The sequence below is a fragment of the Geospiza fortis genome, unplaced genomic scaffold (genome assembly GCF_000277835.1).
Source record: "Geospiza fortis unplaced genomic scaffold, GeoFor_1.0 scaffold16, whole genome shotgun sequence".
NCBI classification, from domain to species: Eukaryota; Metazoa; Chordata; class Aves; order Passeriformes; family Thraupidae; genus Geospiza; species Geospiza fortis.
The window spans coordinates 4911717-4926408 of NW_005054302.1; the positions used below are offsets into that span (position 1 = coordinate 4911717).

Sequence of the window (14692 nt, forward strand, 5' to 3'; positions counted from 1 at the left end):
GCAGTTTCTGAGACGAGGAAGAATTGGCAATCAGCACAGGCTGAACAACATTTTCTTCGGGGCTTTTGAAGGGACTGGGTTTGCTTAGTTGTAAAACAAGGATCTGCAGACTTGAATAGACTCAGTGACGTCTAGTCCTGTTCTTGTTTCTTTCATTTATTTTGTATTTGTCTGCAAGTCACCCCATCAGACAGAGTACTTTTTATGTTCGGGGCTTCTCAGCTTGTTCTAACCACTGCATTACTCACGGGCGCTCGAGCCAGTTCTCTGCCAAGCCCTTGCAGCCTTAAGTAGCTTAGGAAAGCAGATGAGCCTTCTACCATGTCTTAAAAATGGGTAAATAAAGGCTATTTTGGGTGAATAGCAGCAAGTTCCAAAGCTCACACCAAAACCAATCTGCTGTCTGTCTCTCCTCCTTTGCAGGGACAGAGCACAGCTCTGCATCTGAGTGGGGTGAAACGGAAGGGAAAAACAATAGAATTGCAGATGCAAACCAGTCAGAACTTAACAAGGATATAACTTAGGCTATGACTAGTACCTACTAAATTATAGTTGTTTGGAAAAAGAACAAATACCATCTTACCATAATGCTGGATTGAAACAATTCTGTTGCAGACACTGAGATGTCAGTAGGTTGGGTTCATTCTTGGCTGTGCAGTTATGAAGTTTGCAAGCTGAGAAGGCCAAACTGAATGGTACATTTTCCAAGCACTTTTTGCAGGATATTGTCAAGGGGGAGGTAAGGATGAATTCTTCATAGAGCAAGTTTTTTTCAGATGCTTCTCAATAGTTGTTAAAATGAGAAGCTGCTGGATATTTCCTACTTGATGAAATTACAGCAAGTTCCTTTTCAAAACCAACATTTAAATCCCTCTGCCTACAGATATGACAGTTCTGCTAGCCCACCCTCAAAAGTGGAAGAAATGGCAACGGTAAGTAGCTTATCAATTTCTTGTCTGCAATGTTTAAATACAGATTTTTCAAAAACTAGTCCTCTTGCTGTAGGCTGTTGCTTTAACATGTTTAAATAGTATTCTTGCAGTTCTTGTTTTAAAAGCTGAGTAAAATGTCTGTGTTGTGAACTTGTTGTATGTAGTAGACTGAGCTTGTCTGTTAAAATCCAAAGCTTTCCTAGCTAGGCCCTACATCTAGCTCTGCCGGATTTCAGTTCTCTCATAATAATTGCATGGATATTTTCCTAGGTCAGGACCTTCACATATCTTGGCAACTGTAACCAACCTGTAAATAGATCAAAACTCAGACTAAATCATAATCTAGTATATTTACCTTGTTTCATTTCATTTGTACAAGGATGAAAAAGAGTAGCTGGCCTGGGCAGGCAGTAATCTAGAACCTCTTGTGCAACATTTCCATGCACATAGTTACCATGTAAATGTAAATTTTGAAGCACGAACTTTTGGTTTTTTTAATGGATGGATGGATGGATGGATGGATGGATGGATGGATGGATGGATGGATGGATGGATGGATGTTCCATTTTATAAGCACAAGCTTATTTTAAGGATAAAACATTTATTTCTGATGTAATTTAAGTGCATGCTGTTGAAATATCAGATTTTCTTCCGAGGATTACATTTTCTATCTTAATTATTTTATTACCCTGTATTTCTAACATGTTTTTCCTCATCTTCAATTGGGTGGCATAACCACAGAGGGGACTAAGAAGGCATACAGTGTATAATCAAAGGCACAGAAGATGTAAACTGGCCACCTCCCTTCTCTCATATTTCAAAAACAAATAGATAATCTATATTAATATATGACTGAGCAAAGATCTTATCAGGGAATCTTGTCTGTTATATAAACGTATTATATAAAGCTATATTATAGCTAGATGAGTAAAATATTATGAATATGGCAAACAAAAAAAGTAGTAGGGTGGTTTTTTTTGAAAAAAGGAGGAAGAGTTTCAGCTAAAATAATTCAGTAGTTAAAACAATTGTCTGCACTTCCACCATCTGAGACTGTGAGCTTAGTGAAATATGGGTGGGATAGAATGTCTCAGTTTAACATGTTATCAAAAAACAGATGGGGACTAGGATGACATTTTCCTCACTTTTATCACTAAGTGCTGTCTTCCTATAAGAAAATGGACTGTAGTGTTAAATTATTAAATCTCTGTTGGGAGGTCAGTGGGTGAATTTTAAAATACACTGCTCAAGGAAGAAGTGTTTGTGGAAAACTAAATTGAGAGATACAATGCAATAAGGATGCATTAGGATAAATTAAGTAAACTATGCCCTTATCCAAAACATGCTACAGGATGAGGACAAGATGAGTAATTCTCCTTATTATATGTGTAGAAGTCTATAAACTACATGCAATTTTACAACCCTCAGTTGTGTATTTTAATAATACATTATTTAATGGACTGACAGAGCTTGCTCACCTCTGGAATTTGTGACACAGGTTGTGATGTGATATATGAAATGTGATTTGAACCCACATGTAGAACTGAAACCAGGTTACTTTACAATTTTTAACAGGCTGAAATGTGTAATTCCCCAATGTCAGCTGAAACAAGTGATCAATCTTTTGATACAAACCAAAATGAAACAGTGGAGAAAAGTACACTGGAATGGAATGAACAGCTAGAGAAGGAGATTTTCAGTGGTAAGTGTGTGTCCTTATTTCGGCATTGTTTGATAGTATTGTTACCAGAAGTTACTGTGGTTTGGGAGAATTTTCTGCAAAAGCACAGCTGTAAAAAAATGGCTCATTTCTAGCAGAGTGGCTACTTTTTGTTGTCTTTGTCTGACAGCAGAATGTCTACTCCAACACTGATTTCAGGAGATGCCAGTGATCAATCACTCTTAGAATGCATTTCATCTAATGCTGATACAGTTCAGAAGAATCCCCTGTAACTGTGCACAGTTCTCTGCTGTTTCTGCTGGGAGCCCACACTGCACCCTTCAGATGCAGACATATGGTTACGTGAGAATTCTATCCGTTTCCTGCATGAATAATTTGGATCATGATTAATTATTTGGCCTGGTTTTATAAACTATAAAGCCGCAAACCACAGAAGCAAGAGGCATTATGGCATTCAGTTAGTTTTCTGGGAGCCTTTTTATACCCCCAGTCAAGAGTTGCAGGCTCTTTTTCAGCTTGGCTCATGTCCTCCCAATGGAAGACACAGAAACAACTCATCTTTTTTCTTGTTCTAAGCTAGGTTTCTCAGGACTCTTCTATTTTGTGTACTGAAGAGAAACTTAGGAAAAATGGAGAATTTTAGTACTTTTGGATCACATTTTATTCCAACTATACATATTTATCAATGCTTTCTTAATGCTTTTGTAATGTTAGCACAGGCTAACACAGTTAGCACAGTGACTGATCACTCAGTCTTATGTATTTAAGTGGATTAGGAAATTCTGTAACAAAACAATCATATCCATTGTATATTATGTGTAGTATTTTGAAAATAGCAGAATACAATTAGCAAAGGCATAATTGCTTTTTACAATAAAAATAGTTTTAATCATTGCTATCAGTCTTCTGACTGACTATCTTGGCTAATTGAGCTACACAGTGCTTAATTCCCCTCATGAGGTTGCCTATATATGTTTATATAAATACATATTTGTTGCTAGATTGAATCATAGCTTCCTAACTATTAATTACCCTTTCTTATCCAGAAAATGCCATTTTCAGTGCTCATACAATTCAGAAGAGAACTTATTTTATGAATGAAATAACCAGTGGACATGCCAGACTGCTGAATATGCTTGTTTGATGGTTTGCAGGATTCTGTTTTCTCATAGTTATGTCATAGCTGTGCTTTGTGAACACACAGAAAGGTCCGTGTTTGCCTAGTGAATTCTTTTCAGGGATTTTTTTGCTTACGGACTATATTTGGAAAGTTTATGCACATACACACACACATACACACACAGTGCATGAGTGAGAACTCAGACTTCAAATTGTTTTGTTCTTCTTTTAAATAGCATGAAGACTAACATTTACATAAAGAGCAGTCATGGAAGAGAGCATTTTTTTTCTTGTAGTCATAATGGGTGACTGCTGAAAAGTCCTATGGAGGAAGAATGTGTGGTTTGGGAAGGGTTTTGAATGCTGAGAAGCTGATTCCTTTTAAAGCCAGTTCTGATTATTAATGTAGTATGTGAAACTTTTTAACATAAGCAGTCAGAAGATTATTAAAGAAAGCAAAACCAAGTATCTTTTTTTTTCCCCGTGCAGTTCTAAGTGATCTGGATGACCAACTGGCCCAGGAACAAACCCAAGACCCTTTGGACAGGATTGTTTCCACAAGCAGTACATCAAATGTCCAAAGTAGTAGCCCATTCCCTACTTCAAAGAGGCAGACTGTTAGCAGGGGGCAACAGAGGAATGACTGGAGTGACTTGCCTAGCGCATTTTTCCCAGATGGAATGAGAACACTAAGGGCCAAAGATGAACACAAGATTTTCATCAGACCAAGGAAGTTACAGAGTGCATATATAAACTGGCACCAAACAGCTTTTCAAGAGGATTGCAGCTGTGGTGATGCAGTGGAAGGGAATCCCCGTCTGCACCGCAGGAGGCTGTCTGCGGTGTCCTTCGGGCGGTCTTCCGAGGGGAGCTTATATCCCCCTTCCGTAACGCACAACAGTGGATTTAGGCACAAGGCTTGTATGAACAGGGATACAGCTGGCAGAAGTTACTCTGTGTGTTCCCTTCGGAGATGTCCATCATCAGTATCTTCTGATCAGCTCTCAGCATCCAGTTTACAGCATCCATTGGCAAGGGAGAGCAAGAATGGTTTTGTACCAAGGTTTGGTCGACAGAACCCAAAGAGAATTCCTCTGTCTTCCATTGTATGGAACAACACACCAGACTCTTCAGAACAAGCTCCAGAAACAATGTTCAGAACTCAATCACTTATGGAGTTTCATGCTACAGATCATGGTAGATATCCCAGCTCTTTACTAGAAACTAAGAAATACCCAAGTTACCACTCAAAACACCACTACAGAAGATCTATTTCAAGCAGTAATTGCTTTAGCAGAGTTAGTTGCCCTGACAAAGCTACTTCTCCATTGCCCTTTGATAACTGGGAAAATTATCCTATATACAAATCAGAAAATAATCTCTCTCGATCCTACTATAGAGACACCACTTCTCATGGGAAGCTGTATGCAAACCAAAAAAATTCTTATGGAAGAAAAGACAGCTATCCTTCCTGGGCTGATATTCCTCAGTGTTACAGCGATGATGTGTTTATTTCCCCTGATGCCAGCTTTGAAGCTTTTATGGCTAATTTAAATGACCAGCAGTGGGCACATGCAAAGAATGCCAAGTTTGGTTCACAGCGCCTGCAGAATGATTTTCACATGTACTCTCCAGAAAATACAAGTGTCAAAAGGATGACAAGAAGTGCAAACAGAAATTTTTCAGAATTCACTGAGGGCTGTCAGCCTTGGCTAAGTTGTACATCTTCTGTTTCTTCATCTGGTATCAGAACTGATGAGTCAGTCTTTCCCAATTCAAAGAACCAACCAGAACCTACAAGACTGAACAGGAATTCAGTTGTTGTTACCCAAAGGAGTACAAAGGCAGACTTTACACACCTGGAAAAGGCTGAAGGTGTGAAACAGCCAGATGAAGATATGCTGTTACCGTCAGTTCCTCAACAAGCAGATACAAGCTACATCAACGCACGGAGTTTTTCCCCTAACAGCCCAGCTTCTGCCATGTGGCAAAGAGATGTATCTCTCTTTAACACAATGACATCAAAGAGACAAGCCCAAGCCACTGCCAGAGGAGATACTGCAAAAATTTATACATCAAATGGTGAAAAAAGAAATGTAGAAATGAAGGAAAATGATTGCCCACCCAATAGTGCTTTCAGTCAGCCTCCTTGTATTTTGCCAGCTGATGGGAGCAGGAAGGAACCTTTTCTTCCAAATCAGAAAGAATGGGAACCTAATCTGCATTATGCAGCACAAAAAGAGAGCATCAAACAGGATGGATGGAGTGCAGAAGCCCTTAACAAAGCTACTCCAGAGAGACACTCCTCACTACTGAATGTTACTTCTGCTCTATCCACTGAAAAATTAGCAAACTGTCAAGGCATGTTGTCCTGTCCTCCTGAGCTCTCATCTTTCTCACAAAACTCCCCCCAAGCACTTTCTCATAAAGACAATGCTAAATGCTTAGGAACACTTGCTAGCTCTTCGGTAAATAGCACTGTTACTGAATCTCAAGCAGAAGGGGGGAAGACAGCTGAAGTGAGTAGGACAAGTGTTAGCAAAGAGATTTCACAGAAAACACTGCAAAAAGCAAGCACTTTAGTTACTAAGGACTGTAATGGACAATTCACTACTAGTTCTCCACGAAATGGAAATTCTGGAAATACTTATATGTGTGGCTTTGATGGAGAACCCAATACTTCTGAAAATAGTTTAAGTTACTTTTGCCTTGAAAAAGGAACTGAAAAAATGAAGAGTACTTCACCTTGTATTAGAAGAATTCACAAGCAAGACAGCTCACCAAGACATAGCAGTAGCTGTAGCATTACTGGCTCCCCTGGCAGAAACAGCTCCAAATCTTCTGACCCTCTTGTTATTTATTACACTTTGCCTAGAAAATCAGCTAGCATTGCTGGTAGTATTATGTCAGAGACGCCCATCTCTTTACCTAGAGAAAGCAGAGCAACATATGATTGTTTAAGGTCTGAAACTCTGCATAGAGCTGACACCTCTTATTCTAATCAAGGAGATGTGTCTTGTTTAGATCCAAAATGTTCCTTTCTAACATCAGCATCATTAAATGCTGCCACAAGTAACAAAGATTACCACAGTCCTTTAAGCAAAAATAGTAATGATTCAGTAAGTAGCAGTACATCAGTTGATCTGACAGACAGATGTAAATATCTAAGTAGAAGAGAATCCTCTGTGTTTTCAGATTATAAGGAAGGGGGAAATTTTTTGCAGAAATACAAAACCACAAGCACATTTACAGTTTGTGTTGATGAAGATCATGTCAAGTATCATGAACTAGTTTCAATTTATTACACACTACCACGGAGGCATTCAAAAACATTTTGTAGCCTCTTTAGAGGTAATTCAGAGGATGCAGATTTACCTTGTCCCAAAGAAACTGCTCAGTCACCAAGTATACAAAACAAGAAAAATGAAGGTCATGTGAGCTTAGCAAATGGTTTTTTTCCTGCTACTTCAGAAAAAGAGGTGCCTTCATATTCTTCTGACCAAGTATCTTCAGTTCTGGTCACACCTCAGAATTTAAGAACTGCTGTTGATAGTGAAGAAGAGAAATCTCATTTATCCCCTAGCTCTGAGAAACCAGTGAGTGTGGTACCTAACAAGAAAGATAATTCAGCATGTCTTCCATTAGCAGAAAACGTACTTTCTGATGTGGTGGCAAAAGAAATTTCTTTTGGTGGCCCACAATCCACTGCAATAGTGGCTAAGTCAGGTAAGGCCATTTCTGATGCTTCAAGGAGCCAAAAGGCAGAAATACATGTAAAAGAAAAGAAGGAAATTTTACAAAGAGCCACACCACTAATGTCCACTTTATCAACCCCTCCCAAGCCAGCCAGACATTTAGAGAAGCCTTTATATTCTGATTCAACAAATAAAAATATTTTGCAGAAGGGAAGCTCTGAAACTTGCTCTCAGCCCCCAAAAGTGAACAAGAAAAATCTGAACAGTTTATTCATGCGCTCCAAGGGGAAGAGTTCCCTTGGAAGGAGTGGTAACACAGAGCATGCTGATGTGCCACTTACTCCTGTGGAAGGTATGTACAGGGATAGTGCCCAAGTTAAACAGAGAGTAGATGTCCTACACCGAACCACCCCTCTGTGTAATAATAAATTTAGTGGACTGCAATTAAGGGCTGACAGCTCAAGAAAAAAAGAGAATGGTTCAAACTTTTGCAGCAAAGTGCTTCCAGAGTCTCCAAGCAAAGCATCTGAGGTAAGCACAGCTTCCAGTGCTGATCCATTTCTTCAGCTAGACAAAGTGGCTAGCACAGATGAAGTAAAGAATTCAAAAACTAAAAAAGAGCAAAACTCACAGAGTTCTCATATCAGTAAAGTTTACAGTGGTTTTCAGGAATCAGAGAGGCATATTGAGGGCAACCTGAACATAAAAGATAAAGTCCCCAGGGTTACACAAGATCAGAACATAACACAGAGTGCAGAAGAGGAGAACAAGCTTCTCTCTGACTGCACAAGAGACAAAGTCAAAGATATAGAGAAAAGGAAAAACAGACCTTCAATTAAAAATAAATTGGCAGCTGTTTACAAAACAAGTCGTAAATTTTCAAGTAAAAATCTACCCCCCAAACCACACATAAGTAACATTTTTTCACAGAATGATGAAAGTGCTACTTCTTTAGAGGTCAACATGTCCCTTGACTCATTGATTTCAATGGATTCCCACCAGCCATTCCTGGAGTTGGACAATGAAAATTGGAATCACAGTCTGAACTCTGACAAGAATACTCCAAGACCAAGAACAGCTGATAATAAGAAGACTGAAAATCAGAATGATCCTTCTTTGCTTGTTAACAGCAAAAGGAGGCCTTTTACAAGTTCATATACCCAGAAGGAAGCCATCAGTCCTCAAAAAACTGCAGTGAAAGTGGAAAATAGGCCAAGACTCACAACCCTATTTCCAGATAAATCAGTAACCACAAGAAATAAGAATTCCCAAACACTTGATCTCGGGTTAGAAAGCAAAAGCCAGCCCATCGCTCCCAGTGCTACTACCTCATACCCACTGGATGAAGAGAAAGGAAGAGCTAGCTGTCATACCTGTGCTCCTCCCTCACCACTTTTAACTGACAAAAACTCCAACACCTATGTAAATAGCTGCTTGCAGGCAGACACATGTCCAGAGCAAAACCTGACTTCCCAGACAGTGCTTGGTCAGCGACAAAATACCTCTCAGCCCACTGGCTTAGAAAACGCTAACCTCAATAGCTATCAGTTGTGCAAGAGCCGTGCAAAAAGTCAGCGTGAGCGTCACCTCTCCGAGGGCATTTGTTCTCGAGATTGCCTTGAGACCTCTGCCTCAGGAAGCAATATTCTACCCAAAGATGGCATACATGGGAAGAGATTTAAATCTTACTCAGAGCTGTTGTCTTGTGATGAGAATGAAAACTGGGCGTCAGACGATGAGAAATGTTACAGCACCAGAAATTTAATGTACCCGTCTGTGGAATTTGGTATATTTGGCAAAGAGCAACAACTGGCTTTCCTGGAAAACATCAAGAGGTCACTCACAGAAGGGCGATTATGGAGACCATGTCTTCTGAATAACCCTGGTGCTTTCAGAGATACAGAGAGCTCTTCTATAAACAGGGCTGAGCTTCTGAGCTCGAGTTCTGCTGGGAGCAAAATGTCATCAGCTGCCTCGTCCCCCCGAGAGCTGACTGATACCTATGGGGAAGACCCAGCCACTTACTCGGACTCAGACAGTGATACCACCACTGATGATGAATATTACCTAGATGAGATAGATAAAGAATCAGAGCTATGAAGGGACTGTGGTACTAAGAGGGCACAATAGTGTGGTTGTTTCTGGGCTGGCAAAAACATGTCAAATATGCTGGGCCCGTTCTTGTGCTGCTATAAACTGGTACAGCTTCCTTAGTTTCAAGGGAGTTAGTATGGTATATTAGCTGAGCATTTGACTTTTGTATTAAATGTGTGGCTTCACCTTTCCTGTTTCTCTTAGCAGGGAAAAAACAATGTTAAAAAATCCCTTCCCCAAATAATAGAAGGTAAACAGCTGTGGAGCTTTGGGTAGTGTAAGTCCAGGGATGGCTTTCCTCTGAGTCAGCAAGCAGTAGTTAGGTTCCTGCCAGCTACGCAGCGCTGGAATGGATAAATTCTAGTTTGAGCTGCTTTTTCCTACAGAACTTAACAGAAAACCAAGAAGTTACTTTGCTGATAATTTGTTGTTTCTCTGATCTTCCTCATTATCAAGCATGATAATGCTAATCCTTCCCACTGAACAGGATCCTCACAAAATGAAACCTCTTAAATCTTTACAGCGCATTCTGCATGAATGTTCTTTTTCTGCATTCCTGGGAAGCATAGCAACAATGTCCCTGGTGGCATTTGTTCTGCTGTGCTGTTGAGGCAGATTCCACACCAGGACTTTTCAGCATTGCAAGAGCAGTGAGCAATGTGAGTTGCAGAGCTTCTAGTGTAGGAGAAAAAGCTCAACACAGGGCACAGCACTGAGAAACTGACCAAAAGAAAGAAAGCTGAGCATGGAAATCTGCTTTCCAGACATGGAAGATTCATGACCAGCACAGCTTTGGTTACAGTTGACATGACTGGCCAGATTTCTGGTCTTAGAAATAGGTTAACTTGGATTAAAAGACATACACTTTTAACAATTCAAAATATAAAAAGATTTAGCTTGTTGGTTTCCTGTGTTAACCACATAGGCTGAATCTTTAGTTGTCCTAGCAGTGAGAAAATAACCAAAACAGTTTGTAAGGTCCTAGAGTTCTGTAGCTGCTTCTGCTTGGCTGGTCTCAGGATGAGGCATGTGCAGCCACTGGGCTCCTTCAGGGCAGCAGCACCTGGGGCAGCCTGAGAGGGCACTTGGCTGGGGCCCTGCTGCACTGTACAAACTGGTGGCTTTTTACATCCAAAGTAAATAAAACTAGTAAGAAAGGCTCTTTGCCCTTTGTCAAATTACCATCCCCTTTTGGTATTTTTCAACTGTTCCTGCTGTGACCACAGTGCTCTTTATCCTCTTAACTGAATGGGTGTAAACATGTTCCATTAGCTCTTCTTCAGCAACAACAATAATGCAGTATTATTACTCAGTAGCCAAAACTTGTCCCTGGCCATAAAATGTCTAACTAAGCTTTGTTCTCTTTTTATGAAAAATCAGAAGTGGCTCACTGAGCCAGAAAATATATTTTAAAATAATTATACATTTTCTTCTACTTTATTTCTAATTTCATATATGGTCTGAAATGATGGTCCATATTTTTATATGCTTTTTAATCTGATAAAATTTCTCTAGGACATAATTATATTTTTCTAACTTGAAGGACAGTATACTGGTATTTTAAAATAATATATTTTACACAAAACAAGCAATGCTTGTATCACTGACTACTCCACAAGAAACTAAAAGATGAAAATATTACAGTAGGTAAGAGATACCCTTACTTTTTCATACTGTAAGCTTCGTTAAAGAAGTGGGTCTGTAGATCAAATCTGTACTGATATATAAGTATCATTACTTTTTGCTGGGGTAATTTGTCTTTTGTTGTACATAGAAGGACTAACATAAATTGTATATAGACAGAACTGATCTCTACCACATGCCTGTTTCACAAGGATAAAAGAATATGCTGACATAGGCAATGCTGGAAGGAGATGACTACTGTATAATTGCAGTCTTGTAAAAAGTGGTATTCTAAGGAGAAATTATGTTTTTCTGTAAATGTCTCTATCCTCTATGTACAGGATTCTGTAGAGTAAGAAAATAAAACCAGCTGAGTATCTGTATGGAATTTCTGCTGTTGTACATTTTTGCAAAATAAATTAATCCAAAAATTTGAGATTCCAGTCTACATAAGGTAAAGAATGATAAAAGAAATGTGTACAAAGGAAGTAAATGGTCATACAGTTTTTCTTTACTAGATGTGGATGGTTTAGAACATTTTTATTTGTAAATATTTTCTAATTATTCAACAGTAGTTGGATTAAGCACTCACCTTGTAGACATAATTTTTTTTCATTTACTGTGCTGTTTATGACAGCAAATCAGGTGGCTTGATTTAATGTAAGCAAGTAAAAACGGCTTTTGATTGGAAATTAGTTGGGGAAGACTGCAGCCTGTTAAGGATCTGTAAACTAAAATTTACACTGAATAACAGTATTCTAACAGTCAACTGCATGAAAACATAGGGAGAAATACCTTTTGAATAGCAATCAGCTCCATTCAGTTTAGCAGAGCCAAATTTTAACACTTCCACTCTTCCAAGATTTTCTTTGGCAAAAATGTATTCTATAAATATTGATAATTTACAAGATTTTCACATTTAAAACAATTTGTTTGAAATAAATTCTGCATTTACATGAAAAAAAATGTTTTGGTACTGTATTTGTTTTTCACTTGCTGTGAATGCAGTAGACTATTAAAAGAAAATCCAGCATATTAATATGGTTGCCAACATCATCAGGGTGCTGATGGCCAACAAAGCCATGGATTGAGCAGGGCAGGCAGCCTTGGTCCATCTCGCAGCTGTAGCCAGCAGTCACATCAGCTGCTGGGCTCAGGCAGGAGGTGCTGCCTTCTCTGGTCCTGCCAGCTGACGAGGCTCCAGCACACAAAATAGTTTTCCATCCGTGGTAGAACCTTTACAGTAGATATATTAAACCCTTAGAGAGCCATATGCCTGCAACTTGCCTTGAGGTGCCAATACTCCATGTAGGGGCCAAGGGTGGTGTTTGATGAGTGCTTTTACCAGATGATGAGCTCCACGTGAAGATCCCTTCAGCTGCAATTAGACCCGAGTGAAACCTGGCTGCCACGTGCCGTGTAAATGTGTGAGACTAATCACAGTGTTTCAGCCTTAATTACTACAGCCAGTAACTGTGGTACCTGGGCAGTCCTTCAGCCTGGCTTCAGAAGGAAACACAGTTTATGAACTAAGGTGGTTTTTCTGTCTAGATTTTTGTCCACCCAGTAAGTCATGCATGTACCCAGATGATCTTTGAGCATTCTACCATCTTGATGACATTTGAAAGAAGGGACAGAAATGTCATGGTTTCATCAAAGGATATGTCAGGGTGGGTGTCACCTCAGAAGGTCTACGGTCCAGCCTCCTGCTCACAGCAGATTGGCTTCAAGGTCAGGGCTGGCTTTTTAAGGCTTCATCCATTTGAGGCTTGAAAATCTCTGAAAATGGAGACTGGACAGTCTCTCTGGGCAACCTGTGCCTCAGCTTATAACATGGAGATGTTACAGGGTGACCATCACTTATTTCAACTCATGCTAGTTGTCTTTCATCCTTCTGCCCTGTGCCATATCATGATCTTCCTGGGGGCTCCTCTGAGGTCTACCCCCTCACTGATGGTATCTCTTAACAGGCTTAACAAGTCCAGCTGCCCCAGTTTCTCCTCACAGGGCCGGTGCTCCAGCTCTGCCATCTCAGTGGCTTCGCCTGGATTTGATCCAGTTTATTGATGTCTTGTACTGGGGAGCCCAAGGCTGGATGCAGGATCTAGATGAGGTCTAACAAGTACTGAGTGGAGGTGGATAATGACTCCCCTTGACCTCTGGCTCTGCCCTTGTTCCTTCAGCCCAGGCTGCTGTTGGCCACTGTTACTGCCATTGATGGCCCATGTCCCTCCATGCCCACTAGGATCCCCAGGGCCATTCCCTCAGAGCTGCTCCCAGCAGCTGGTCCCAGCCCATACAAGAACAGGGGGGGCTCCTTCCCAGGGACAGCGGCCCAAGAGCACCATCAGGCCCTGATCCCCCCACCTCCTCAGGGCTCTCCCTGCCCATGGACACCATTTCAGGCCAGCCTGGGGCCATCAGTCCCTGCCCCACTGATGGCATAGGTCATTGGTCTCCATCTCTCCTCTGCCCTCCCTGCTGAGCCTGGCCCTATCTGCAGGCTGACAACCCCAGGACAGGCAGCTATCCCAAAGCGGTGTCTGACCCCAATTCCCCTCACAGGGACTGATCCTGATCTGCAGATTGATATCCCCACCCGACCTCAGCCCTGCCCTGTACCCTGCAACACTACACAAGTTTCCTCTCACCTGTTGGGAGTATCAGACACGGTATGTCAGTGGAGATCTGTGGCTATCTGAAGTGAGGGAATTGAAGAGACTAAAGACAAAAGCAAGGAGGAAACCAGACTTGATAATTCCCCCTTCAAGGAACCTGTTTTTCATGGTCTGTATGCACAGAGACTTGAAGTTCATGTTATTCAAAACCAAGCAGAATTCATTTGTGCGCTCATTGCTTTGCATGTGAAAATCCAGGCTTGCCCAGAAGCTTGACTTAATTCTCCTACAGTCTTGTAAGCCCTCCCATCTACTCATACCTTGAAATACTTCCTAGTAGCAGCAAATGGTAAAAACGATAATCTTAGGAGACAAATCATTGGAGTTTTACCGTCTTTACTTGTAACCCAACATTTTAAATCCATTAAATTACTTTGTTGCCACATTTTCTAGAGGATAATACTGTGATACCTTCCCCCCTCACTGAGCATCACAGCACTGATGAGGGCCACCAGCAGCATTTCACCCACTCAGGAGCACCTGGGCATGGGTGGGTGTCTGAGCCTCCTCTCTGGGACAGGGAACCGTGTGTCAGTGCGTCCTAACAGGGTCCCTGCTCTGTTCTTTGCTTTAAATGCAATTGCTATGGGAAATCCTAAAAACAGTAAGGAATTTCAAATTATGTCAGGGGGCTTTTTTTTCTTTTTACAGCAATCCCTGTACATCAACTGACACAAGACAGTAACAATAAGCTATAAAGACGATTTTTTCCTTTCTAAATTCCAGCCCAGCTGCTCAGCTGCCGGCTGAGTTGTATCCTAAACCACAGGTAACGTGTTCTTTGAGGGGGCGACACAGCCCCCCATCACCTGCTCCTCAGCGCGGCCCGCAAAGCGCCCACAGGCAGGGAAGAAAAACCCCTCGGGAGAG

At 40.9% G+C, this 14692-nt stretch overlaps 1 protein-coding gene across 1 annotated transcript in view; it reads left to right on the plus strand.

Moving 5' to 3' along the window:
• Positions 1-9549, plus strand: part of EXPH5 (exophilin 5) — a gene marked incomplete at its 5' end in the record, with an annotated part of 17695 nt that extends 8146 nt beyond the window's left edge. Inside the window, 3 exons of the mRNA XM_031066037.1 lie at positions 884-932; positions 2508-2634; positions 4222-9549. Of these exons, the coding sequence (XP_030921897.1) occupies positions 884-932; positions 2508-2634; positions 4222-9527 (5482 nt within the window). The remainder of the gene's footprint in view (positions 1-883; positions 933-2507; positions 2635-4221) is intronic.
• Positions 9550-14692: the final 5143 nt, after the last annotated feature.